Source organism: Balaenoptera physalus (assembly GCF_965194825.1).
Source record: "Balaenoptera physalus genome assembly, chromosome: 3".
In the NCBI taxonomy this organism is placed as follows: Eukaryota; Metazoa; Chordata; class Mammalia; order Artiodactyla; family Balaenopteridae; genus Balaenoptera; species Balaenoptera physalus.
The window spans coordinates 176,767,139-176,792,189 of NC_138890.1; the positions used below are offsets into that span (position 1 = coordinate 176,767,139).

Genomic DNA, 25,051 nt, shown 5'->3' on the forward strand with positions numbered 1-25,051 from the left:
CAGTTAGGTTGGTGCCTGTCTCCTGTGAGTCCCCCGACACTGCCACCCCCTGTCGGGGGTCATTCCATGCCACACACTTGGGGCTTCGGGAGACTTCCTTGGGGAGGGCCTGCCAGGGTGCCTGTGAGTGGGTCGGCATTTCGGCACCCCGCTTGAGGCCTAAGCAGGTACAGAAGTTGCCCCAAGACAGGCATCACGCTGGGGTCTCCCTGTCTCCCCCGCCCCTCCCTGGAAGAGAGCCGAGACAAAGCCCCCTTATCTGAGGCGGAGCGAGAGGGCTTAAGGATGCTGAGCCCGCGGGGGCTTGAACTTCGTGCCCTGAGCGAGGCTGCAGCCCCGATGGAGGCAGGCTCCAAATGCCAGGGGCCAGGCAGGGTCACATCCCGAGGATTCACAGCTCAAGAGCGCAGACGTCTCCACAGAGGAGGGGGGAGGGACCCAGGGCAGGCCCTGCCGCGCAGGTGGGGAAGGGACAGAGCCCAGGAGCAGAGCCACGACGTGGGCGGTGCGTCATGTGCTCTGCTCTCAGGGCTGACCCGTAACTTGGGGAGGGAGCTGACCGGGAGTCTTGCAGGGATGCGTTGGGGCACGGATGACAGCGGGGGCCAGGCATGGAGGCAGGAAGCTCACCACCCCTGCCTGCAGGGAGCTTCAGGGAGAAACAGGGACAGGACACGGATGACAGTGTTCGTGCCCAAGACACACGTGGTCGGCTGGGACGGCTGAGCCCTCGCTCCAATGACAACAGGCCAGCCCATCCTCGGCCCCAGGCTGAACATGCTATTGTATCCCCCAGGTGCCTTCCTGGTCCCCTACCTGTTCTTCATGGTCATTGCCGGAATGCCGCTTTTCTACATGGAGCTGGCCCTCGGGCAGTTCAACAGGGAGGGGGCTGCCGGCGTCTGGAAGATCTGCCCTATCCTGAAAGGTAACGGCGGGGACGCCCCCTTGCACCTGGCGTGGTGTGGACCAGGGCAAGGCTGGAGCAATTTTGAAGCAAGTCAACCCCAGCTGTGTGCATTCAGTCCTGCTTTGCTAGGTGTCTAGGCATGTGGACACATCCTTTTAATTTTGGTCCTACTTTAAAGGTCTGTAATGACTAAGGATTGGAGAGTGTGTCTCGTTCCCAGGTGAGGCCAGCCTGCAATTGATGAGTAGTGTTGTTTTGTCAAAGTGCTAAAATAGTAGCAAAGATAAAAAATACTCCTATCTCTAGATCTGTCATCTGTCATCTATAATCTGTCTGTCATTCATCTATCTATCCATCTGTATTAGTTTGCTAGGGCTGCCTTACAAAGTGCCACAAACTGAGTGGCTTAAATAATAGACGTTTGTTGTCTCAAAGTTCTGAAGTCCAAACTCAAGGTGCTGGTGAGGTTGATTCCTTCTGAGGGCTGGGAGGGGGCCTGCTCCAGGCCTCGCTCCTTGGGTTGTGGGTGGCTGTCTTCTCCCTGGGTCTTCACATCCTCCCTGCATGTGTGTCTCTCCATCCAAACTTCCCTTTTTACAGGGACATCAGTCACACTGAACTAGGGCCCACCCTGACTTGATCACCTCTGTAAAGACCCTGCCTCCAAATAAGGCCACATTCTGAAATACTGGGGGGAAAACTTCAACAAATGAATTTTGGAGGCCACCATCCAACCCATAACACGATCTATCTACCATCTGTGGTGGAGTTCTTCCTTTCTCACGGCCTGCTGGGTGAACCCGAAGGCGTGAGCAGCTTTCTCCTAGGCTAGATGATGCACAGCTCACTCAGCAGTGGAGCTGCAGGGAACCCCTGGCCCAGCTCACCCCACACGCCTCTGCAGGGCGAGGCGGCAGCTCTGGGTTCAGGTGCCCGTGCTGGGCGTCCCCTTAGCAGGATTTGCTCACAGAAGTCAGCACTTAAATAAGTCACTGGAACGGCCTCTGGTGCGCTCGGGGTTCCCGAGGGCAGAAGCGCAGGAAGCTGAGACTGCGGGCGCCTCTTCAGAGCCGGGCAGGTCGAGGGCACGGCTGGTGTCTTTGCAGGCAGGGCCGATACCGTCAGGGGCGGCGAGTCCCCCCTGACACTTCAGGACGCATGAGTTCATCCTGAGCTCCGGGCCTGCCGGGCAGCCAGCATCTCCCGCGATGGGCTGCGCAGCAGTCGGTAGTTACACAGCGCGAAGGTGCCGGGTCGGACGTGAGGCGGGCCGCCCTCAAGTGACTGTCCTGGGGGCGCCAGGGAAGGACGCCGGCTGTGCGACACGTTTACTTCTGGAGCAAGTTGTCAGTTTGCGATGTGACATGACCCCAGCCCACACCTCCCACCAGGGAGTCCAGAGCTGAATCAGAGTAAATCGGCCTCTTTCCCGAGAAAAAGGACGCTGACCCCAGGGCTGCGGGCCCGCAGACAGAAACAAATTTCCAGCTGTGTGTCCTGCCACAAGAAGAATTTTCTCCAACAAAACTGCCAAAGTGAATTTCTATACTGCAGTTTGTAGAACGTCCATAAGTGGTCTCCAAGGGTCTCGAAGGACTAGTTAAGCCTGAAGAATTTGGCTACTGCAGAAAATCCGACTCGCACAGTGAGAGTGTCAGCCCCTCCACGGGGAAGTTACGCGTGCGGCTGCGGAGCAGTCAGCAGGGCCTGGCCTCAGAGCCTGGAGACCCGGGCAGACGCCAGCTGGCTCCGAGCTGTACCCCACGTCACGGCCCATCCACGCTCCTGCCTCCCAGGTCTGGAAACTCATCCTCCTGGAGGGCTGTGCGGGGCCAGTGAGGCCACACGGAGAAGCACCCTGCAGCTCCCGCGGGCGGAAGCTCAGCCGGAGCCTGGTCACCCCATCTGGTAACTGGGGATTTGGGGAAATCGCACATCACAGAAAGTCAGCCGTCGAGCCTTGGAATCTTTGTGTTATCAACACAGGGCTGTTTGTTGCAGATCAATGAATCAACGCAAGAACTTCTATGTGTGAAGAAGAGACGCCTTGCATAGTTTGATACTAACAAAGCTGCAGTCGCTAGCAGGTGATCCCCTGCTCCTTCAGGTCAAGTTTCTCCCTAGGATGCCCCCTGGACAGGAGGTCAGCATCGCTCCTGGAGTTAGGGGAGGCAACCCGTGCTGTTCTGGATACCCTGACACACGTGCCTTCCTTTCCTTCCTTGTCTTGAAAAAAAGTTTAACTCATAAAATTGCACGTACTTTCACGTGTCATTAAATAGGGGGAACACATGATAGATGAAGACGTCAGTTAAAATGCCCCAAACGGTCATCATGGGGCCACAGGTCCTCCAATGGGCGATTGGCGCATCTGGGCCCTGCGGAAGGGAACCCGGCTCTCTGGGGAGCCCTCTTCCCCGTCCTTCCCTTCCCTGGACCTGGGAGTCCTTCCATGGGCCTGACTGCACTGAGATCAACCCGAAAAGGCCAGGCAGTGGCGCCCACGGTCAGGACGAGGGCCCTCAGAGGGCCGTGCCACGTCCTCAGTCCCCGGCACTGTCCCTCCAGCGGCTGCCGGTGATGCCAAGGGCAACCAGTGCGACCACAGGGCCTGGGAGGGGGTCTCTCCAAGCTCTCCCGCCCTCCCTCCCTCTCCTTCCTCTGTCTCTGTCTCCCCTCTCCCCCTCCCTCTCACTCTCATTCCCTCCCTGTCCCTCCCCTCCCCCTGCCCCCTCTCTCTCATACACACACACACACACACACACACACACACACGCACACACACACCAAGTAGATACGAAAGGCACTCAGACCGACAGCGGAGGAATTCTCTCCTGTTTTCTTCAAAGACCTGCCAATGGGTCTTGCAAAGAATGGGAGGCTGCTCCATCAGGGCGTGTCCTCCAGCTGGCGTCCTGGAATTACTATTTGTCCCCGACACCCTCTTCCTGCTGAAGCCAGCTCTGGGGAACGCTCTGGAGTGACTGGCTTTAGTGGTGGAGAAAGGGGCTGTTGTCCCTCTTGAGGCCCGAGGATGCTCCGTTTCAGGTCGTCTGGTTAATTGCCTAAGATAACCTCCACTGTGTGTACGGCATGGAAAACACCTATTTCATCGACTATAAAATAATTTATTATATTTTGTGGTCAATAATATTTTAGTGTGGTTTACCAAACTCTTCCTCTATCTAAAAAAGAATTGTAAGTAAGTGGCTTAAAATAAAACAAAATGCATGCAAAGTTAATATAAAAATACTGAACAAACTGAAATTTAAGAAAATTGACTTTAAGAGCTGTGACTGAAATTCACACTTGGTCTTGAGCTTCCTGGTAGTTGGACAAAAGAGGAACTCATCAAGTTCTCATTCATATTTTCACTGCAAGTATTAGAGGGGACCGAGCCTGCCACCTCCTTGGGAGGGACGTTTCCCATGGCACAGAATAATAGAAGAAACGTATCAGGTGGAGCTTTATTTAGAGTATATGATGACGTATGAACCCTGAACATTCACTGAACAAGAGCATTCTCAGAGCAAACAGGGCAGTGGATTTCGTGTGGCTGGGTCTTAAGTGACACAGAGGAAGAACCTGAAGGCAGGGTCGGTGAGGGGCTGCCCTTGGGCGGCCCAGGACCAGGGCTTCCTGGGGCTCTGTGGTCCTGGAGGACAGAACTCAGAGGCACCGAAAGAACGGCTGGCGCTCACAGCCACATTCCTAGGAAATCGTTCCTTCGCGCAGGCCTTTGGGGCAGCTGGACAGCAGCGCCCTTGGATGGGGGACCCTCTGGGGCTGGTGTGCTGCGGCTGATGGGGCAAAGCCCGCGTGCCCTGGGAGCCCCATCAGCCCGGGGCACCCTTGTCCCTCTGCTGTGACAGCGAGAAACCTGGCCTGCCCAGCGGAGGGCTATCCACACGGCGGTGGGTTCAGAAGAACCAGAGGTGAAGGCAGCTCTCTCTCTGACACCGGATTGGATCTGCTTTAGTGTTTGATCAAAGGCTCCGTTGAGTTCCCCAAACTTCAAGTGGAGGAGTTGGTGTGTGGCGTTGTCACCCTCCAACGATTTCCGGGCAGGCGCCCACGGCCGGCTCACCACCAAGGAACACCTTCCGTGACGCAGTGGAAGCAGCGTGGCTTCCGCCAACGTGGCTGCCGGGGCGAGTTCACGGGGAGCCAGCCTCTCCGAAGGAGCTCAGGGAGCAGAAGTGCAGTCAAGACTCATTTCACATGGACGAGTCCACGCGGGAGAAGGCCTTCTGAAGGAGCAGTTTGGGTTTTGTCATTGCTGCTGCTGAGCACGTTTTCCAAGAGGGACCACGTACCAGGGGTTGTTTGCTTTTAAATAGATCACTCCTGATACTGGATCTGTTTAATATCTACACATAAATAAATTGTAGTCCCTCTCTTTTTGCTTTCAGGGTAGGAAGAGAATTTTAGTGAAGTGTCCTGAGCAGGAAAATAGCTTCTCCTAAGGGCTAGACCCATAAAAGACGAGCCAAGCCACTCCCCGAAAAAGTCGGCTTGAAGACGAGCTCCTCCCCGGCCACAGGCAGGCAAGACAGGGCAGGGCGCCCACCAGGTTCTAAGACAGTGAAGTTATCGTTATAGCCCAAACTAGTCATAGCAACAAAGCCGGGAAAGAACGCTGAAACAAGAGAGCTCTGCGTGGAGCCTGACACAGTGACCCACGGTAATGGGACCCGGCACTGCTTGTCCGGCACTGAACAGGGAGGAGGTCTCACGGCCAGACCACCCGTCCACCACAGCCAGGAAGATGCGTCTCCAAAGACTGCTCACCACTCTGTTCTGCTTCAGGAGCCAGGAGCCCCTCAGGGACTGTCACAAATTCCAGGGCTTGTGATCCTGGAGAGGGCACTCTGACGAGCCCTGGGGGGCCCTGTGTGGTCATAGGTGACCCTTGGAGACCCTGGATGGTCGTGCATGGTCCTGGGTGATGTTGGGTAGACCCAGCTGACTGTGTTTGCCCTGAGTGGCCTAGAGGGGCACGGTTAGCTGTGGGTGGCCATGAATGGTCCTGGATAGCTCTAGGTAGCCCAGGGAGGCATGGACTGTCTTGGAGGCCCTGGATGGTCCTGGATGAGCCTGGGTGGCTGTGGAAGAGCGTGAAAGACCCTAGTTATCCTTTAGTGACTATTGGTGGCCCTGCATGGCTCTGGGAGGCACTGGGCATCCCTGGGTGACCCTGGATGGCCTTCATAGCCCTATTGGCATGGGTGGCCCTGGATGGCCTTAGGTGACCCTGAGTGGTTTGGGGTGGCCTTTGTCGACTTGGTGTTGTTCCTAGATGGCCCTGGGTGGTCCTGGGTGCCTGCGGATGATTCTGATGGTTTTGTTTGGCCGGTGGCCCTGGATAGCCCTGGGTTGAGTTGCCCTGGGTGACCCAGAGTGGCCCTAGATGACCTTAAGTGAGGCTGGATGACCCTGACTGGCTGTGAGTGACGGTGGACAGCCATGGATGGCCCTTAGTTACCGTGTATGTCTGCGGGTGACCTGGCTGTACCAGGGCGTCGCTGGATAGCCCTACCTGTCTGGGTAGACGTCAAGGGCCATGGATGGTTTTGGAAGTGGGCAGCCCCTTCTCTGCCCATGGCGCGAAGTCTGGGACCCACCCTTTCCCTCGTCCTCTGGCGTGTCTAAAGGCGCTGCCTGGTTTCAGGACAGCCCAGGTGGAGCTGCGACCCATGAGGGGAGGGGCAAGGGTGAGCTGCTGATGGGGCCGTGCTCTCCCCGCCAGGCGTGGGCTACACGGTCATCCTCATCTCACTCTACATCGGCTTCTTCTACAACGTCATCATCGCCTGGGCGCTGCACTACCTCTTCTCCTCCTTCACCACGGAGCTGCCCTGGACCCACTGCAACCACACCTGGAACAGCCCCCGCTGCTCCGACGCCCGCGCCCCCGCCTCCAGCCCTGACCCCAATGACACCTTCAGGACCACCCCTGCCGCCGAGTACTTTGAGTAAGTGGGGGCCTCGGGGTCTGATGACACCCCTGGGGGTGGGGCGGGGGAAGCCGGGCCAGCCACCCGCCCCTGCTGCCTCCCAAGGATGTGGAGAGGACCCCTCCCTGGCCTGTGCCGCGTCCCGTTCCTCTGGGCTCTTGTGGGCTTGTTTCTGGCCCCACCTCTAGCAGCTCAGCACGGCTCCTGCAGGGAGACCTCGCAGGGAAGGGAAACTGGATGGGCTGCCCCGCCTGCTCCCTGCGGCCCTTTGGGGTCTGTTGGGGGGGATGGCCTGTGACCCTGCAGATGCCGCAGGGAGGAGGCGTGTGGGGCTGGGCTCCGGGGGCTGCAGCACCTCCTCCAGAGGGGGCCGGGCTCCCCTTTCTCAGTCACCTTCCCCTTCTCCCTCCGCTTGCGTCCGACCTCCAGCCGGAGGCGGGACCATCAGACAGTTGCCCGAGGTCTTCCCTGAGGGAAGGCACTGTCCCACTCCTGGGGCCTGTGGAGCTGGGTGAGACACCCGGTGTGCAGGAGAGAAACTGAGCCTTCGGGCCCTGGGAGAATCTGTCGTGTGGGTGTAGGAGTGACACCGCCAGAGGGCAAGGGATGTTCATGGAACCTGCGGACATTCAGCATCTGAAGTTGCGTGTTTCAGATACTCAGGGTCTAAGTCCTTTGCTCTAGGATCCCCGCCACACGTGGGGAACGTATCTCCAGGATTGGCTGCTTCAGAAAGTGGCAGCAATGGGCAGGAATGGAGTGAGGCGGGGTTTGAGGGGCCTGGGGGGACCGCTGGAGGGATGGGGTGCCTTTCTCAGGCATTATTAGGAAGAACATGGTTAGGGTGGGGACGAGGGTTGTGTGTGATGGGACTTGTTTTATTTTTTGGAAGATACTCTTTTTGGCGGTTTGGGGTTAGAGAGTGAAGGAGTCTGGGGAGGGCAGGGAGGGAGGTTCTGTGAAGGGGGAAGAGAGGGGCCACTGAGAACCCGCCTGCCCAGAGGAGGGAGAGTCCAAAGCTGGGGGGTGAGGGCCTGGGTCTCCAGGAGCTCTCAGGAGGGGGCGAGCGGGTTTCAGAGGACGGGCTGGAGACGAGAGTCCACCTGGGATGGGTCCCATTAGATCTGCCTGATAGACACCGATACGGACGTACCCGTGAGAAATGGAAACCCAGACCCTGTCACCTGAGTGTGTGGGCAGGACTCAGAGTGACAAGCAAGCAAGAAATGATAGATTCGTCCAAGTAAAGAAGAGCAGAGCATTCATCAAAGTTGCTTGTGCATTCTTAGGAGCTTGCTGCCGGCCGGTTCATTACTGCATTTCCCAAACTTAAGAGCATCTCATGGACAGGTCAAAGCCCAGGCTGCAAGTACTCTCACCAGTGGCCCAGGTCTCAGGTTTAGCGTGTGATGGGAGACGGGGGACCAGAAAAGAGAGAGGGAGGGGTGGGGACCCCTGCACCAGAAAGCAGAAAGGGGAGACACAGACATGGCTGTGGGCGAGCGCCTGGGATCATCCCACCCGTCCCACCACTGACAGACGTGCGGAGACAGCTCTCGCTAGAGCTGGGTTTAAGTTATCATTTCACCAACAAAATGATGGCTAAGTTTTCAAGCTAGTGTGTCTTTTACAATTTTAAGATGGATTTTGGTGTAATTTAGAACGTTTAGAAAGCTTTAAGAGGTATCAAATGTGTCAGGTGAGACCATTTGGGGATACTTACCTTTTGTTTGGGAGGTGTGGAAAGAGTTGATTTATCTAAGTGATTTTTCAGATGAGAAAAATAGAGGGAAAAAACTGATTAGTCAATGATTTATTATTAAGAATGCTAGAAGGAAACATATGTGATAGATGAATTAAAAAAAAAAAAAAAGAGCTGACTAGTGAAGTGTGTTTGGAAATTCCAAGTCTGGAAGAGAAAGATTGAGCTGGAAAGCTGCCTGAACCCTCCACATAAAGGGCTGTTAGCAAGAGCAGATGTCCAACCGTAGTTGGAGGTGACCCTGGGACAAAGGCGGGGCCTTTGAAGGTTTACGACGAAGTCGTCGATCATTAACGACACGATGAGTTATTAAACTGCACTGATGACACACCAGGTGATTTCACTAACGGTGGTGACTGGGTTTCCCTAAGACAGGCCCCACTGACTGTCAGGTCTGCAAGGGTTTTCTGGAATGTAAACCCACTTTATAAAGCGGATCTTTGTGGAAAGCATTACATGTTCTTGAAGGCACATGTAATTAGGGAGCTCACATCCCACCATGAAATTCCATAAAGGCCAGGATAACTATAGTCATTGAAGTAGTAAAGCTGTAAGTGCTACAAAGTGCATGTGGGCTTTGGAAACCCCAAAATTGGCCCCTGTAACTCCAACTAGTTTTAAATTTCCCTCAACTCCGTAAACACTTATTAAAACCACCTTCACCTACTTTCTAATATAAATTAGAAAGCTATATATTTAAACCTACAAACTTGCCTCTAAAAGACTGCTTTAGCTGCCTCCTGCACGTTTAATATGTTGTGTATTAAAGTATTCCCTGATCTGCCTTGTGATTTCTCCTTTGATTCACAGGAGATTTTTAGAAGTTTGTTGTTTGATTTTAAAATATTTGGAGGTTTTCTAGATATATTTCTGTTATTGATTTCTAATTTAATTCAAATTTGGTGAGATAATATATTTTAAAACCTCATTATTCCTAAAGATACTGAGATTTGTCATATTGCCCAATATATAGTTTATCCTGGTAAGTATTCCACATGCACTTAAAAAGAACGTGTATCCTGCCGTCATTGGGTAGACGTGTTGGCTAGGTCCTGTTAGCTCCTAGTGCTGTTTAAGTTTTCTACATCCTTACTGTCTATTTGTTCTATCAGTTACTGTGAAAGGGGTGTTGAAATCTCAATTATAATTGTGGATTTGCCTATTTCTCTTCACAGTTCTATCAGTTTTTGCTTCATTCATGTATTTTAAGGCTCTGTTCTAAAGTGCACACATGTTTATGAATATCAAATCTTTTAATTGAGCCCTTTTCCATTATGAAATGTCCCTCTTGGTACTATTCTTCATTCTTTTTTTCTTTTTCTTTTTTTTGGCTACGTCGGGTCTTTGTTGCTGCGCGCGGGCTTTCTCTAGTTGCGGTGAGTGGGGGCTACTCTTTGTTGCGACGTGTGGGCTTCTCATTGTGGTGGCTTCTCTTGTTGCGGAGCACAGGCTCTAGGCACACGGGCTTCAGTAATCGTGGCACGCGGGCTCAGTAGTTGTGGCACACGGGCTTAGTTGCTCCGCAGCATGTGGGATCTTCCCAGAGCAGGGCTCAAACCCATGTCTCTGCATTGGCAGGCGGATTCTTAACCACTGCACCACCAGAGAAGTCCCTATTCCTCATTCTGATGTCAGCTTTGTCTGATATTAATATGATCATGCCAACTTTCCTATGAATAGTGTTTACATGGGATATCTTCTCCATCCTTATGTTTTAAACCTATATGTATCATATTTGAAGTGGGTTTCATGTAGACAGCACAGAGTTGGTTCTTACTTTTTTATTCACAATGACAATCTCTGTCTTTTAATTAGAGTGTTTCCAATCAATAATTATCAGTATGGTTGGGGTTTAGTCTTTCATCTTGCTTGTCCCTCTGGTTGTTTCTTGTTTCCTCTGTTTATTTTCTTTGGAATTAATTAATTATTTTGGCTTCCACTTTATCTACTCCATTTGCTAATAAGCTCTAGCTCTTTTTTTCTTGTTTTGTTTTGTTTTCTTACCCACACCACACGGCATGTGGGATCTTAGCTCCCCGACCAGGGATCAAACCCGTGGCCCCTGCATTGGAAGCGTGGAATCTTAACCACTGGACCACCAGGGAAGTCCATCTAGCTCTTTGTCTTAATTTTTAGTGGCTATTACAGGGTTTGCAATCTACGTCTTTAAGTTATCACAGTCTACCTTCTTCTGACAGTGTGGCCCTGGGCCAGGGCTGGGCTTCTGTGGGCTCCCGGCGTGCGGTGGCCCACCTGCTCTGCTCACCTGGAGGGTGGGCCCTGCATCTCCACCTAGGCTGGGGTCCTGGCCTTTCTGGGGTGGGGGGCGAGGGGTGGGGGTCTCCAGGCCCATCAGGCCAGGTCCCTGCTGCCATGCCGAGTGGGGGAGGGCAGGTCTCTGCACAAGCGCAGCCCCCTGGTCCAGTTCTGGGCAGGGAGGCAGCCCCCCAGGACCCCCATCTCCTTCCTCTCCAGGCGCGGCGTGCTGCACCTCCACGAGAGCCAGGGCATTGGCGACCTGGGCGCCCCCCGCTGGCAGCTCACGGCCTGCCTGGTGCTGGTCATTGCCCTGCTCTACTTCAGCCTGTGGAAGGGAGTGAAGACTTCCGGGAAGGTGAGGCAGCGAGGCTCGCCAGCTGGGGAGTGGACAGGTGGCCATGGTGGGGTGGGGAGTGGGCTGGTGGGCCGTGGTGGGTTGGGGAGTGGGATAGTGGGCCATGGTAGGGTGGGGAGTAGACAGGTGGGCCCTGGTGGGTTGGGGAGTGGGCTGGTGGGCCATGGTGGGGTGGGGAGTAGACAGGTGGGCCGTGGTGGGTTGGGGAGTGGGCTGGTGGGCCATGGTGGGTTGGGAAGTGGGCTGGTGGCCGTGGTGGGGTGGGGTGTGGGCTGGTGGCCGTGGTGGGTTGGGGAGTGGGCAGGTGGGCCGTGGTGGGTTGGGGAGTAGACTGGTGGCCGTGGTGGGTTGGGGAGTGGGCAGGTGGGCCGTGGTGGGGTGGGGAGTGGGCTGGTGGCCGTGGTGGGGTGGGGTGTGGGCTGGTGGGCCGTGGTGGGTTGGGGAGTGGGCAGGTGGGCCGTGGTGGGTTGGGGAGTAGACTGGTGGCCGTGGTGGGTTGGGGAGTGGGCAGGTGGGCCGTGGTGGGTTGGGGAGTGGGCTGGTGGGCCATGGTGGGTTGGGAAGTGGGCTGGTGGCCGTGGTGGGGTGGGGTGTGGGCTGGTGGCCGTGGTGGGTTGGGGAGTGGGCAGGTGGGCCGTGGTGGGTTGGGGAGTGGGCAGGTGGGCCGTGGTGGGTTGGGGAGTAGACTGGTGGCCGTGGTGGGTTGGGGAGTGGGCAGGTGGGCCGTGGTGGGGTGGGGAGTGGGCTGGTGGCCGTGGTGGGGTGGGGTGTGGGCTGGTGGGCCGTGGTGGGTTGGGGAGTAGACTGGTGGCCGTGGTGGGTTGGGGAGTGGGCAGGTGGGCCGTGGTGGGTTGGGAAGTGGGCTGGTGGCCGTGGTGGGGTGGGGTGTGGGCTGGTGGCCGTGGTGGGTTGGGGTGTGGGCTGGTGGGCCGTGGTGGGTTGGGGAGTGGGCAGGTGGGCCGTGGTGGGGTGGGGAGTGGGCAGGTGGGCCGTGGTGGGTTGGGGAGTAGACTGGTGGCCGTGGTGGGTTGGGGAGTGGGCAGGTGGGCCGTGGTGGGGTGGGGAGTAGACTGGTGGCCGTGGTGGGTTGGGGAGTGGGCAGGTGGGCCGTGGTGGGGTGGGGAGTGGGCTGGTGGCCGTGGTGGGGTGGGGAGTGGGCAGGTGGGCCGTGGTGGGTTGGGACAGGTGGCTGTGGTTGAAGAATGATGTCAGGAGAGTGCTTTCAGCATGAAGACAAGCGCAACAGCGTATTTTTGCTGATGAAAATATTCTGGTCATTATCTGGGCGCCCAAAGCAACGGCGACCAGAATGTCCCCGTCACGTGGGCTAACGCCTGCAGGGACCTTCCAGCACCTGAGTGTCTTCCGACGGCCACAGGTGCTCTCCTCCACTTCCCCCGCGGCCCAGCGTCCGTCTTTCACAAGTGATCCAGGTGCCCATTTGCACCATCAGTGCAAATCGCTCACATCTCCCTCATCAGAGATTCAGCCACTGCTGCCTACTGCCACGGCCCAAATGCAGAGAGGCAGTGCTCCTTCCTTGCCAAAGTGTTCGTCCTGTTTTAATCCCTGGGAAAGACAACGTACAGGATAGAAGGCACTGGACAGTCTCGCTCCAGGAGGCACTTGTTGAGCTGGTGTCCTGTGACCGTTTGGGCGGCCGGGCTTCCCAATCCGAGGTCCCCCTCTCTGAGCACAAGCCATGAGGGTGACCCTGTGCCCGGCCACGCCAGCCGGTGGCCGGTGCGGCCCAGTGACGCTGTGCTCTCCCCAGGTCGTGTGGGTCACGGCCACCTTGCCGTACGTGGTCCTCTTGGCGCTGCTTCTGCGAGGCGTCACGCTCCCCGGGGCCGTGGACGGCATCAGAGCGTACCTGAGCGTGGACTTCCATCGGCTCTGCGAGGCCTCGGTGAGCACGCCCTCCGCTCGCGGCCCCAGTCCGTGCGGCCTGCCAGGTGGCTCGTGGGGCTCTACATCCCAGGCAGGAGACCCCAAAGGCTGCAGCCGGCCAGCAATTCTCACTCAGCCCGCTGTGTGCTGGGCCCACCCAGCAGAGTTCCCTGTCCAGGTGGGAAGGGGCCGTGTGGGCACAGCGAGAAGCTGAATGGACCAGAGTAAGGCCATTAGGGGAACAGGTCGCCTAGGTTTCTGCAGGGAGAGAGCGGGAGTCGGCTGCCCCTCGACCTCTTCGCTGTGGGCCACGCTCTCCCTGGAGGAACGCTCCCGCTTCCTCGGATGAGCACCTGTGGGCCGCCCGGTCTGTGCCCGAGGGCGTTGCCGCTCAGCTGGATCGCAGCCGCAAGCTCTGGCCCCGGATGCATCCTCGGAGCTGGGCTGAGGCTGCGTGAACCAGGGCCCCCCTCGGGGAGCCAGACCTTGAGGGTCAAACACCCCGGCGCCCCCGGCACAAAGGCGTGACGTGACCGCATCGTGGCCAAAACTTAGTCCACAGTCAGGCTGCAGGTTTCTTCAGCAAAGGAAGAAGTAATTCTGGGTTGAAATATGAGAAGACAACCTCGTGAAGAGAAGAGGCTCGGCCGGCAATGGCGGGGCGGCGGGGGTTGGAGAGAGAGAGAGGCAGCAGCATGGCAGGGACACAGGCCCAGTAGCAGGGTGGCCATGGGCGGGAGGCGGGGGTCACTGGAAAATCAGGTGGACTAGACTGGGGCAGAGGGAGGGGCCCCAGGGAGGCTGAGTTACCGGGGGCAGCAGGAGGGGGAGGGCGGTCTCGGCTGAGGTGTGGGGCCGGGGCCTGACGCTGCCAGGTCGTGAGAGAGTCGGCTGTGGGGCTCATCGGGCTGGAGGAGGTACCCCCGGGGCCGCAGTGGGGAGGAAGGGCGAGAAGGAGAGGCAGACGCGGCTCCGACCCCAGGAGCCCTGGGAATGGGGGGAGCTGGCAGGGCGGAGGTCGGGCGCTGAGAAGCAGCGAGAGGAAAGCGCCACAGTCTCGGCCCCATAAGCGCACAGGCAAGGGCGGCCGCGAGCAGTGCCGGGCACCAGCTGGGCAGCCCACCCGAGGACCGAGGCTGTGAGGGCAGCACACGGGTCTCCACGGACGGCTAAAGGGAGAGACCATCCAGCAGCGGGTCCGGGGCCCCACAGCTGCGGAGCCAAGCCCGGGGAGCGGAGAAGTCAGCAGGGCATCTGTCCTCGGGAAAGCCCGCGGCAGCTGGGGGGTGCTGGCAGGAGGAGGTGGCCTTGGGCGTCCAAGGCCAGGTGGGCGTGATCTGGAAGTCAAAGAGAAGTGGGGCGTCAGGCAGGAAGGGCAGGCAGCATGAGAGTGCGCGAAACAGGTGCCAGGGGTGCGAAGAAAGCAGAGAACAGTAGGAACCGGTGGTTGTCACAAGTGAGGTACAATGGCAGAGGGATGAGACAGATAGTAGATTTCAGGTGGACGGATGATAGATCCTAGACAGGCGGTAGATGACGGATGGATGACAGATGGACAGGCGTAGGTGGTGCGCAACGGAGACACAACAGGACTGGACCTCACCTGAGTGTCCCTGCCTCTAACAGTCCCGTGAGCTAGGGAGGGAAGGAGCAGAGACCAGGACAGAGCAGGCTCACAAGCGCTGGGCTCCTGGGAGACTGCGGTCCCCGAAGGGCAGGTCTATGCAGTCCCAGCTCGGAGGGTGGGGCCATTCCCGGTCCCTCCGCGGGGTTCTTCTGGCTGACTTTGCACCACGTCCTTCAGGACAGGGCAGGGCCTGGGCCTCACCAGCTTGGCGGCCGTCCTGAGCTGTCCTCCCACGGCTGCTCCGGGCCCAGGTGCTGCCTGTACGCCCTCTCCCAGGCTCAGGGCAGCCTCCCTCAGAGACCGAGCGGCCCTGGCACCCTTCCCCTGGGGCTTGGCAGTGGGGGGCCAGGTCCCACAGGCCCCGAGGGGCTGTGGTTGGGGGCTGGCCCAGATCGGGGCACAGGGCCCCAGCACCATCCCAGGCTCGTCCCTGACCACGCCCTGGGGGTTCAGCCATGGTGGCTCAGTCCAGAGGGGCCGCAGGGAGAGGCCTGGCCAGGTCCTCACTGGTCCAGGCCGGGTGGGAGCGGAGGTTCCACTGAGGGGCCTGCCCAGCAAGCGGATGGGGCGGAAGTAACTGTCGGCTCCGTCCCTTCTTGTGCCCGTGGCGCCGGGGACCCTGCGCTGCTCTGACGTGGAGGCTGCCCTGCCTCCTGGGGGCCACTTCTAGATCCCCATGGGGACGAAGGGGACCGCCTTTGGGGTCGGCGTCTCTGTCCTCAGTGGCATCCAGAGGCCCAGCCCTTTCAGGCCGTCCAGACTCTCAGTCGTTCATCTGCAGCTCTCGTGGAGCTGCTCCATCGGGCAGGCGGGGTCTGGGCTGGGACAGACAGAGTGCTGTCCGGGAGGGCTCCATTCCAGCAGGAGAGAGGAGGCCGGGAAGTAAAGGAAGGGCAAGTCCAGGTCAGTTCTGAGAGGCTGCCCAGGCGGGTCCCAGGGTGAACCATGGCCTGGGTCTGGAGCTGGGTCCTAGGAGCGGCAGTAAGCAAAGGCCTGGACAGATGGCCGGGAGGCGTATCCTGATGGGTGAGCTGCACGTGCAAAGGCTCTGGGGTGGCCACTGACCACTGTGAGGACCTGGGGTTGAGAGGAGATAGGAGTCCCCCGGCGACACCGGCTCCTGTCTGCAGCTACCTGCCCAGACGGGCTGGCTGATGACCAGCACGAGGGGGCCCCTTGGCCCCCTGCCCACCCGGCCACTCTAGGTCTTGAGCTGTCCCCAGCTGGGGAGCTCTGGAGTCACTGCCTGAGGACCCCGGCCCACAGGCCTGCACCACGGGCTCTGGGGACAGCCCCCAGGACCCGCCGGCCCAGCAGGTCTGGCCAGTCCCCCAGGGTGGGTTTCCACTCTCCTCCTCATCCCTGCCCCAGGCTGTGCAGGGCCAAGGGGGCCCACATCACCATCACCAGGTGGTCTCCACATCACCCTGACCCAAGAGGGTCGTGTCTGACTTTTAAAATACCTCCTTGGTCCAGTATCGACTGCAGGCCTTCCCTTGTCATGTGTGTCAGCGTCCGGATGTCACCTGCGCCACCCCCAGCAAGCGCACCGTGTCAGAGCCACGGTCGGCTCCACAGGCCTTTCTGCATGTCCCGCCGCGTGCTCACCCTGCACTCACCATGTGCTTCCGTGGGAAGGACAGAAAGCGGGCGTTGGCGGGCACGTGTCTGATCGAGGCACGCAGGTCACACGGCGTTTTCATAAATCACTGCTGTTACCAGGGTCACGGGCCAGACCAACCCTCACCAGTTGGCGTGATGGGAAACCGCAGGTCCTGCAACAAGATGCAGCCCCCTGTGTATCAGGCTCTCTCAGGCCAGCAACACGGGAAAGGTTTATTCCCTGAGACGGCATTTGCTTGTTGACAATGATGTCGAGTTTAAGTTCGACCCTGTTCCTTGGAGCCCCTGGCATCGAGGGTGCGGCCGTCTGTGGGACCACCCCAGGACCGCTCCCTGTCCTTGGGCTGGCCGGGCCCCCGCAGGGACCTCTCACCGCCGCCCTGTCTGTCTCCCTGCCCCGCGCAGGTCTGGATAGACGCCGCCATCCAGATATGCTTCTCGCTGGGAGTGGGGCTTGGGGTACTCATCGCCTTCTCCAGTTACAGCGAGTTCACCAACAACTGCTACAGGTGAGCCCTGGGCTCCCGCAAGAGGGTCTGCAGGGTCAGGTGGGGACACAGCTGATGGGGGGCATCGCTGACTTTAGGAAATAGTGTGTCCCTGGATGAAGGGAGGGGAGAGTGAGCGAGCTGTGCTTGCAGCTCTAAGCCAAATGGCTTTTAAAGTGGAAATTAAACAGGGAAGCTCTAGGCACAATGTTGACTGTGGCTTTAAGGGAGCATTGAAGCGGTGAAGATGCTGATCACCTCCCTGGGAGGAGGCCTCCCGGACCCCACCCCCACCCCCCGCCCAGGCCCCTTCCTCTGCCCCCCTCCTCCATCCCTGCCCCACCCAGCCGGACTCATCCTCCCAGCACTCAGGGCCGGTCTCCTCCCCCACGTGCCCCACGAGGAAGGGCCTGCGTGTGTCCCCACCCGGCCTGCACCTAGGGATCCTGGGCCCCAGGGGCTTCCCAGACTCTGTGCAGAGGCCGCCGGGGACCCGGCAAGCAGGACAAGCAGGAAAGTGGCCGCACTGTGTACCCAGAGCTGTGGCGGCATCTCAGCTGGGGCCGCCCAGCCCGGATGACCTGAGCGACCCGCAGCCACTTGCTGGCCCTGAAGTCCTTCTGAAAACGGAGAAAGAATTTCATCCAGGACTGCTTTCTTTGACCTTCATGAGCCTGTATTTATTCTCTTTCATATCATGAGGATAAAAATGCAAAGGCGGTGTGCACAGCAAAATGGCCAGACTGACTGCTACCCAGAGGGCCACACAAAGGTGGAGTCTGGATGGCAGGGCCAGACAGCGCCTGCCAGCGCCCACCCTGTGCCCACCTGGGTCCGAGCACGCTGCAAACGTCCTTCCACTCGGGCACCAGGAGGGCTGACCCCGCACCCCCTCCTCCCCTGCTCTCTGAATTCTCAGCCGTCACAGTGGGGTCCACAGCCCGGCAGCACTGGACCCCCAGGAGTGAATGGGAAACACAGCATCTGGGGCCCACCAGAGCCGCCCCGTCAGAACCTTCTTCTTAGCAAGCTCCCCGGGAGACATCTCAAAGCCCCGCCTGGCAGCCCCTGTCGAGCAGGGGTAGGGACCCTTGTGGTCGTCTGTGCTGCCCACCTGGAGCCCCAGCTTTGCTGGTGGGACTGTCTCGCCTTCAGCACTGAGTCAGGAGTCCCAAGAGTCCCTTGGTCCCCAGGCAAACATGGACGGACCGTAGGGCCAATGTCTGGCCAGAGCCCAAAGCCGCTCAGTGGGAGGTCCAGGTGGGAGGTCCTGTCACCATCACCGGGTGCCAGCCTCCCTCCTTCAGGGCAGCTCTGGACAGCCTCTGGGGCTGCAGGAGGGGCAGGCCTGCTCGACTGGGGAAGCGCCCCCGGAGCTGCCTGCCCCAGACGCAGTAAATTACGAATAATGACTGAAAATTGCAGCGGCTCCAGGCCGGGTGCTGAGACAGCGCGTCTTGTTCCTGCAGAGACGCGATCATCACCACCTCCGTCAACTCGCTGACGAGCTTCTCCTCCGGCTTCGTGGTCTTCTCCTTCCTGGGGTACATGGCCCAGAAGCACAGTGTGCCCATCGGGGACGTGGCCAAGGACGGTGAGTGCCCCGGGGCCGGCAGGTCCCCCCCCCACCCACTCCCGAGGTTCAGGCTGCCCAGTTCTTGACGAGTGTCTTCCCTGCAAACCTAGAGGGAAATGCACAGGCCTCCAGAGCCCTTCCCAAGAGCTGCTGATGTGCCTGAGAACAGGATCCTGGGTGCAGCGCACCCACCGCCTCCCCGCGCCCCCCGCTCCTGCCCCCTCGGACCACCGTGCTGCACGCAGAGGCTGCCGCATGTTTGCCCCTTGTCCCTGTGCTCCTTGCAGAGGCCACTCGGCTGCAGGACGAGGGTCTGGTTCCCCTCCCTGGGCGGCCCCCGCCGTTGTTTACACCTGGCCAGGGACGTGAAGTTCAGGGCTCCGAGTTGTTCCAAGTGGCACGGACCTCGGTGTGGTCAGCCAGAAGGAAGCTGGGCTGGTTTGGACATAGCAGTTAATCTGTTCCAAAGCTTTTCCTCCAAATACCCCGTGGCCGTGGCACGTGTAGATGGGATTTGGATAATAGCCGAGAGTCCCCTGAAGTCTCTGGACACGGTGACAAGAGAGACCCATGTTCCCAACCTGCTCCCCACGCCGACACGGACACGGAGTGTCTGCAAACTAGGAAGTTAGCTGAGGGGGAGTGGGCGGGAGAGGGCATGGGCCCAGGTGACGCAGGGACCGAGCTGGGCGCCGCAGGAGAGAGCCCCCGGGGTGCTGGGCAGAAAGTCACAGCTTAGGCAGCCTGAAGCTAGGTCAGTCCAGGACCCCGAGGCCTCCCGCGACGCTGCCACCCTCACCGGCCTGCAGGATCGCTCTGTGCGTGAGCCAGGAGGACCCTCCCCCGGGACCGGTCCGCTCAGGGCTGGTCCCCTCCCTTCCCCTGGGGAGCCCCTCTTCTCCCCGGGGCTGGGGGACTGATCTCCTCCTGGGTCTTCTCACTCTTGAGCGGGAGGGTGGCCTTCAGGGAGGGGCTGAGGGGAACAGAGGGCCAACCCCACCTGCGCCCTGAGCTCTCAGCGGGTCGGCCCCGTCAGCCCATCCGGTTCTTGAGAAGTTGAGTGTTGGGAGCCGCACTTTTTTTTTTTTTGAAATTTTGAATTTTATTTTATTTTATTTTTATACAACAGGTTCTTATTAGTCATCAATTTTATGCACATCAGTGTATACATGTCAATCCCAATCGCCCAATTCATCCCACCACCACCACCACCCCCCTCCGCTTTCCCCCCTTGGTGTCCATACGTTTGTTCCCTACATCTGTGTCTGAATTTCTGCCCTGCAAACCGGTTCATCTGTACCATTTTTCTAGATTCCACATATATGTGTTAACATACGATATTTGTTTTTCTCTTTCTGACTTACTTCACTCTGTATGACGGTCTCTAGATCTGTCCACATCTCTACAAATGACCCAATTTCATTCCTTTTTATGGCTGAGTAATATTCCATTGTATATATGTACCACATCTTCTTTATCCATTTGTCTGTCGATGGGCATTTAGGTTGCTTCCATGACCTGGCTATTGTAAATAGTGCTGAAATGAACATTGGGGTGCATGTGTCTTTTTGAATTATGGTTTTCTCTGGGTATATGCCGAGTAGTGGGATTGCTGGATCATATGGTAATTCTATTTTTAGTTTTTTAAGGAACCTCCATACTGTTCTCCATAGTGGCTGTATCAATTTACATTCCCACCAACAGTGCAAGAGGGTTCCCTTTTCTCCACACCCTCTCCAGCATTCGTTGTTTGTAGATTTTCCGATGACGCCCGTTCTAACTGGTGTGAGGTGATACCTCATTGTAGTTTTGATTTGCATTTCTCTAATAATTAGTGATATTGAGCAGCTTTTCATGTGCTTCTTGGCCATCTGTATGTCTTCTTTGGAGAAATGTCTATTTAGGTCTTCTGCCCATTTTTGGATTGGATTGTTTGTTTTTTTAATATTGAGCTGCGTGAGCTGTTTATACATTTTGGAGATTAATCCTTTGTCCGTTGCTTCATTTGCAAATATTTTCTCCCATTCTGAGGGTTGTCTTTTCGTCTTGTTTATGGTTTCCTTTGCTGTGCAAAAGCTTTGAAGTTTCATTAGGTCCCATTTGGAGCTGCACTTTGAAAGCAGGAAACAGAGGTTTGGAGACGGGGCAGGCAGACCCCTCCAAGACTGCGGTGGGAAAGCTGGGGGCTGGGATGAAATCTCAGCAAGTGTTTCCAAATCCATACTCTTTCCTGTAGGAAAAAAAAAAAAAATCCAATATAGGCAGGAGAAAGGGAACATAATGCAAATAAATACAGAGCAGTGAAATTTACTCACTGTTGCATTTATGCATTTTCACCGCTCTTTTGCCCTTTATTATGATAAATAGCAATAGTTTGCAAGAACCTCCATTAACCCCTGAAAGTAAGCTGAATGTATTCTATGCATTTCCGTGACAAGCAAAGTAAATGTCATTTATAGCTCTAATTCTCAAGAAAACAGGGTGAAATGTTAACCCAGGAACAGAAATGAAAGGTGAGGATATTGGCCTTACGTTCAGCCGAGCAGATGGTTATCTTCCTGGGTTTGTGGCATTTAGACTTTAGAGCTTTTCAAACGAGCCACCCCTTCGTTCCACACCGGAAACCCTGCTCCTTCCGTGGGGTTGGGAGTCGCAGAGCACAGGCCTGACACCAGGGCTCCTAAGAGACCTTGGGAGATGGACCCTGGCTCTGGCCTTTGTTTGATTCTCTAGAAGGATCAGTAAGTGCCCTGTTCCTAACAGCTGGCACCCGACACAGGCCCCGCTGAGGACAAGGGAACCGGAGAAGTTATGTCACACCTCTGTGATCAAGTACTCGGGAGACCGTGCCAGTGAGCTACATGGCACGTCTTTTTAAGTTAACCATGAAAATGATCAACTAGCAGTTTCCTGTGGGCATCTTTTTTTACTTTGGGATCATTTGCAGCCAAAGTGCCTGAGTCTTGGTTGAGTCCTGAGCCGCTCCATCCCCACCTCCACCCAGATCCAACCTGCCGGGGGTAAGAGAGCAGGTGTGGTTCCCACATGTGCCCATCCTGACCCAGCAGTCCCACTCCCAGGAGTGCGTCAAAGGGTCACAGGAGGCTCGTGCGTGAGCAGAAACACACTGCCTTGCCAGGAGCGTATGGAGAAGCACTCCCTAAACTGTGGTATCTCTGTAACAGCACGTGGTTTTTAAAGACGATACTTAGAGTAATATGTCGGTGCAGAAAAATATCTACAGTGTGGGCTACATGAACCACAGCATGCCTGAGGGTGTGCGCATGTGTCCACGACAGGCACGAAAAACCAACCAGGAGGCGCCCCGAGTGTTTGGAGGGATGAAGGGTAGGACCCCGGGAAGCCGCTCCCGCCCTCTTCCCGTTGGCTGTGCCCCCTCCTCTCCCAGGGCCCGCGCAGCCCCGGGAGACGACTGGGGGCTGGAGGGGACACAACAGAGTCCCTCCCTCCCATGGATCCGGTTTCCATTCTCCAGAGCCCTGGGCCCTGAATTCCAGGAGGGAGGACTTTCCAAGGAGAGCGGAAAGAAGGCAATGGGCAGGGTTTCGTGCCCTCCTGTGGTCTCCGGGTGGGGGCAGGGCTGGGGGTGACGGGAAGCAACGGCGGGGTCTGCTTTCAGGGCCGGGGCTGATCTTCATCATCTACCCCGAGGCGCTTGCCACGCTCCCGCTATCCTCCGTCTGGGCCGTGGTTTTCTTCGTCATGCTGCTCACCCTGGGAATCGACAGCGCCGTGAGTGACCTCGGCGCTCCGCGTGCCGTGGGCCCACCAGTGACAGCCAGCCCTCACAGGGCCGGGCCGGGCCCGGATGCCCTTGCGGGTCTCCCAAACCCCGGTGCCTGCACAGAGCCCCTGCGTGGGAGGCAGGGTCCCACAGTAACTGGCAAGGAGGCTTCGGACCAACTCTCCCCTCTTCTTTCCCTGGGGGGGGGGCACAGCAAGCCCCCTGCGAGTCCTAAACACACAGGCTCAGGGCCGGGGGCAGCAGGGCAGTGCAGGAAAACGAGGCAACGGGGTGACGGGACACACAGGGCCCAGGCAGCCTGACTCACACTCTCCCTGCCCCTCAGCCGCCAGGAGGAAGGGTGCCCCTGCGGGGTGGGAAGCCGAGGCTCCGACCTGGCCCTCTGAGCATCCTGTGGCGGCCCTGCGTGCGCGCGGGCGCTGGCTCGGCAGGCGGACTCCCTCAGGCTCTTCCTGCACGTGGCCTGCTGGGGACCGACAGCCGAGACCTCAGGCCCCGTGTTCATCCGAGCTTCCTGGAAAGTGCAGAGGACCACGGATCCCCACCACGTGACTGCTGGCCACGCCCTGTAGCCCTCCACCTCCGCCTCGCCATCAGCCTTGTCACCTGCCCACTGGGTGGGCACAGCCCTTGGCAGTGACTCCCATAAACAGCACTTCCTGGACGAGGTGGTCCCAGCAGAGCAGGGCAGAGAGGCTCCCCAGCTGGCCGGGCTTCGTGGGCGACACCCCACAAGACAGTGCTGAGAGTCAGGAGGGCTTAATCAGTGAGGACGTGGCCAGTGGCCAGGCCAGGTCCTCCCTGGGAGCAAAACGAAGCTGTGCTTGTGGGACAGACACTTGCTTAGAAAAGCCCAGCAGAGCTGAGCCTTTGTGGCAATGCAGGGGACGGTATTACGTGGGCCACGTAGCACTCCACCCCGCTCTGGCAACTCCTCACCGGAGGGCAGGGCATCCACCCCAGGTCCTCGCTCTCCAGTGGCCGTGTCGCCAGAGCAGCCCTTGCCGAGGGTGCATTCCGCACCCCGGACACCGCGCAGCTCCTGGCTCTGCGCGCGTCCGCTGAGTTACCCGTATAGCGGCCTAGGCGGGGTGCAGAGCGCCGGCCCCGCCCCCAGCGCTCCTCTGCCCTGTGTCGGCTGCAGATGGGCGGGATGGAGTCGGTGATCACCGGGCTCATCGATGAGTTCCAGCTGCTGCACAGGCACCGGGAGCTCTTCACCCTCCTCATCGTCCTGGCAACCTTCCTTCTCTCCCTCTTCTGCGTCACCAACGTACGTACCTGCGTACCTGCGCTCGCCCGCCCGACGATGTCTCATTAGCGTTTGGTGTTGGGCAGCAATGGTTAGTGCTGTCAGACCAGACAGAACCACAGCATTTCCAAGGGCTGCACCCCTCCAAACAACCCATGACCTGTAATACGCGGGTGGCTGTGGTCACACTCGGGGTGGCCTTGAACACATGCGGGGAGCCACGGCCACTCAGAGTCGCCATGGTCTCACGCGGTCCCTGGGTGCCTGAGCGCTTGGTCTGGAGTGTTTCAGAACCTGGACAGCTCCCTGGGAAGAGCCCTTGGATTTGTGGGGCAGGAAGGTCGGGGGAGGCCTGTCGGGGGGGTGCAGGACCCAGGTCCTCCCCCTCACAGAGGCCCTGCCAACTTTGACATTTGCTTGCTTTCATCCCTAATTGTTGGGGAGGAGAGGAGTTTTTCTTTTTGGTAATAGGTGGGTCCCTAAGTAGCTGCTTGTGGACTGAATTTTAGTGATTCAAATAACACTCTCTAGGGAGTAAAATAGAAGTTGTCTGTCAGCTGAAACTGCAGGCCAGGTTTATGCTTTGGAACGAGCGCGTCCGTGGGCGAGGCGTGCCACACCGGGCACCCCGAGTTCAGCAGGCGCTCCCCTCGCCCCTAGGGTGGCATCTACGTCTTCACGCTGCTGGACCACTTTGCGGCCGGCACGTCCATCCTCTTCGGGGTGTTCATGGAGGTCATCGGGGTGGCCTGGTTCTACGGTAAGGACGGAGCTTTCCTTGGGGGGCTGGTGTGCTCCAACCGCAAAGACCCAGCCGCTGTGCCGTCATTGCGACCGGCCGGGCCGGCGTCCTTGGGCTTTGTCGCTGTGCTGCTTGCTTTTTGGCAAAGCTGCCCTGCACTGTGGTCACCACACATCCCAGAGGAGGCCTGGCAGCCCGCTGTGCAACGGATCAGTGAAGACAGCCTGGACGGCAGCCCGAGATCCTCACTGCGGTCAGAGCGCCCGGTGTGGCCACGTAATCGTGCTGCTGGTTCTTGAGGAGGAAGGATTTGCGAGGACGCTGGGACACTGGCTGGTGCTGGAGGCGAGGTCTCCGCATTTGCTGAGCACGGTCGACCAGCACCGAGGCGGCAGGGGAACAGGCTGAGTGGGCTTCTCTCTGGGGACGTGCCACTAAGGCCCTCAGCTGACGGGGGGTGATGGTGGTGTTCAGAGAGCCGCCGCTCAGCGTCAGGCCAGAACTCCTGACCCTGCACGGACAGCACCACCCGGACCCCAGACCACCCCCCACCCCGGTCCTGCGCTCATTCACGCCTTAGGACTGGGAGCCCCTCGAGGTCAGGGACCTGCTGGTCAGCAGGCAGCCCCTGGAAGAGGCGCGGCCCAGCCTGCAGCCGTGCGCCCCGGCCCCTCCTGGGGTGTCCCCCATGTTTCCCGGGATGTGCTGCTGTAGGTTTGACAGCTGCAGAAGCTGTGCCCTTTCCAGCCTGCTGCCCGGGCCCACCTTGCTTTCTCTCCGTTTCTTCCCTTTGGCCTGGGGCCGTGGTGCCACTCAGCTCTCCTGGCCAGGTGTCTCTGGGGGA

At 58.3% G+C, this 25,051-nt stretch overlaps 1 protein-coding gene across 1 annotated transcript in view; it reads left to right on the forward strand.

The window, feature by feature from the left end:
• The window catches only part of SLC6A3 (solute carrier family 6 member 3), a 36,890-nt gene that overhangs the window by 1,353 nt on the left and 10,486 nt on the right, over positions 1-25,051 (forward strand). The window contains exons 2-10 of the mRNA XM_082456359.1: positions 797-928; positions 6,660-6,885; positions 11,105-11,243; positions 13,018-13,152; positions 16,789-16,892; positions 18,341-18,465; positions 22,088-22,200; positions 23,358-23,486; positions 24,126-24,225. Coding sequence (XP_082312485.1) covers positions 797-928; positions 6,660-6,885; positions 11,105-11,243; positions 13,018-13,152; positions 16,789-16,892; positions 18,341-18,465; positions 22,088-22,200; positions 23,358-23,486; positions 24,126-24,225 — 1,203 coding nt within the window. The remainder of the gene's footprint in view (positions 1-796; positions 929-6,659; positions 6,886-11,104; positions 11,244-13,017; positions 13,153-16,788; positions 16,893-18,340; positions 18,466-22,087; positions 22,201-23,357; positions 23,487-24,125; positions 24,226-25,051) is intronic.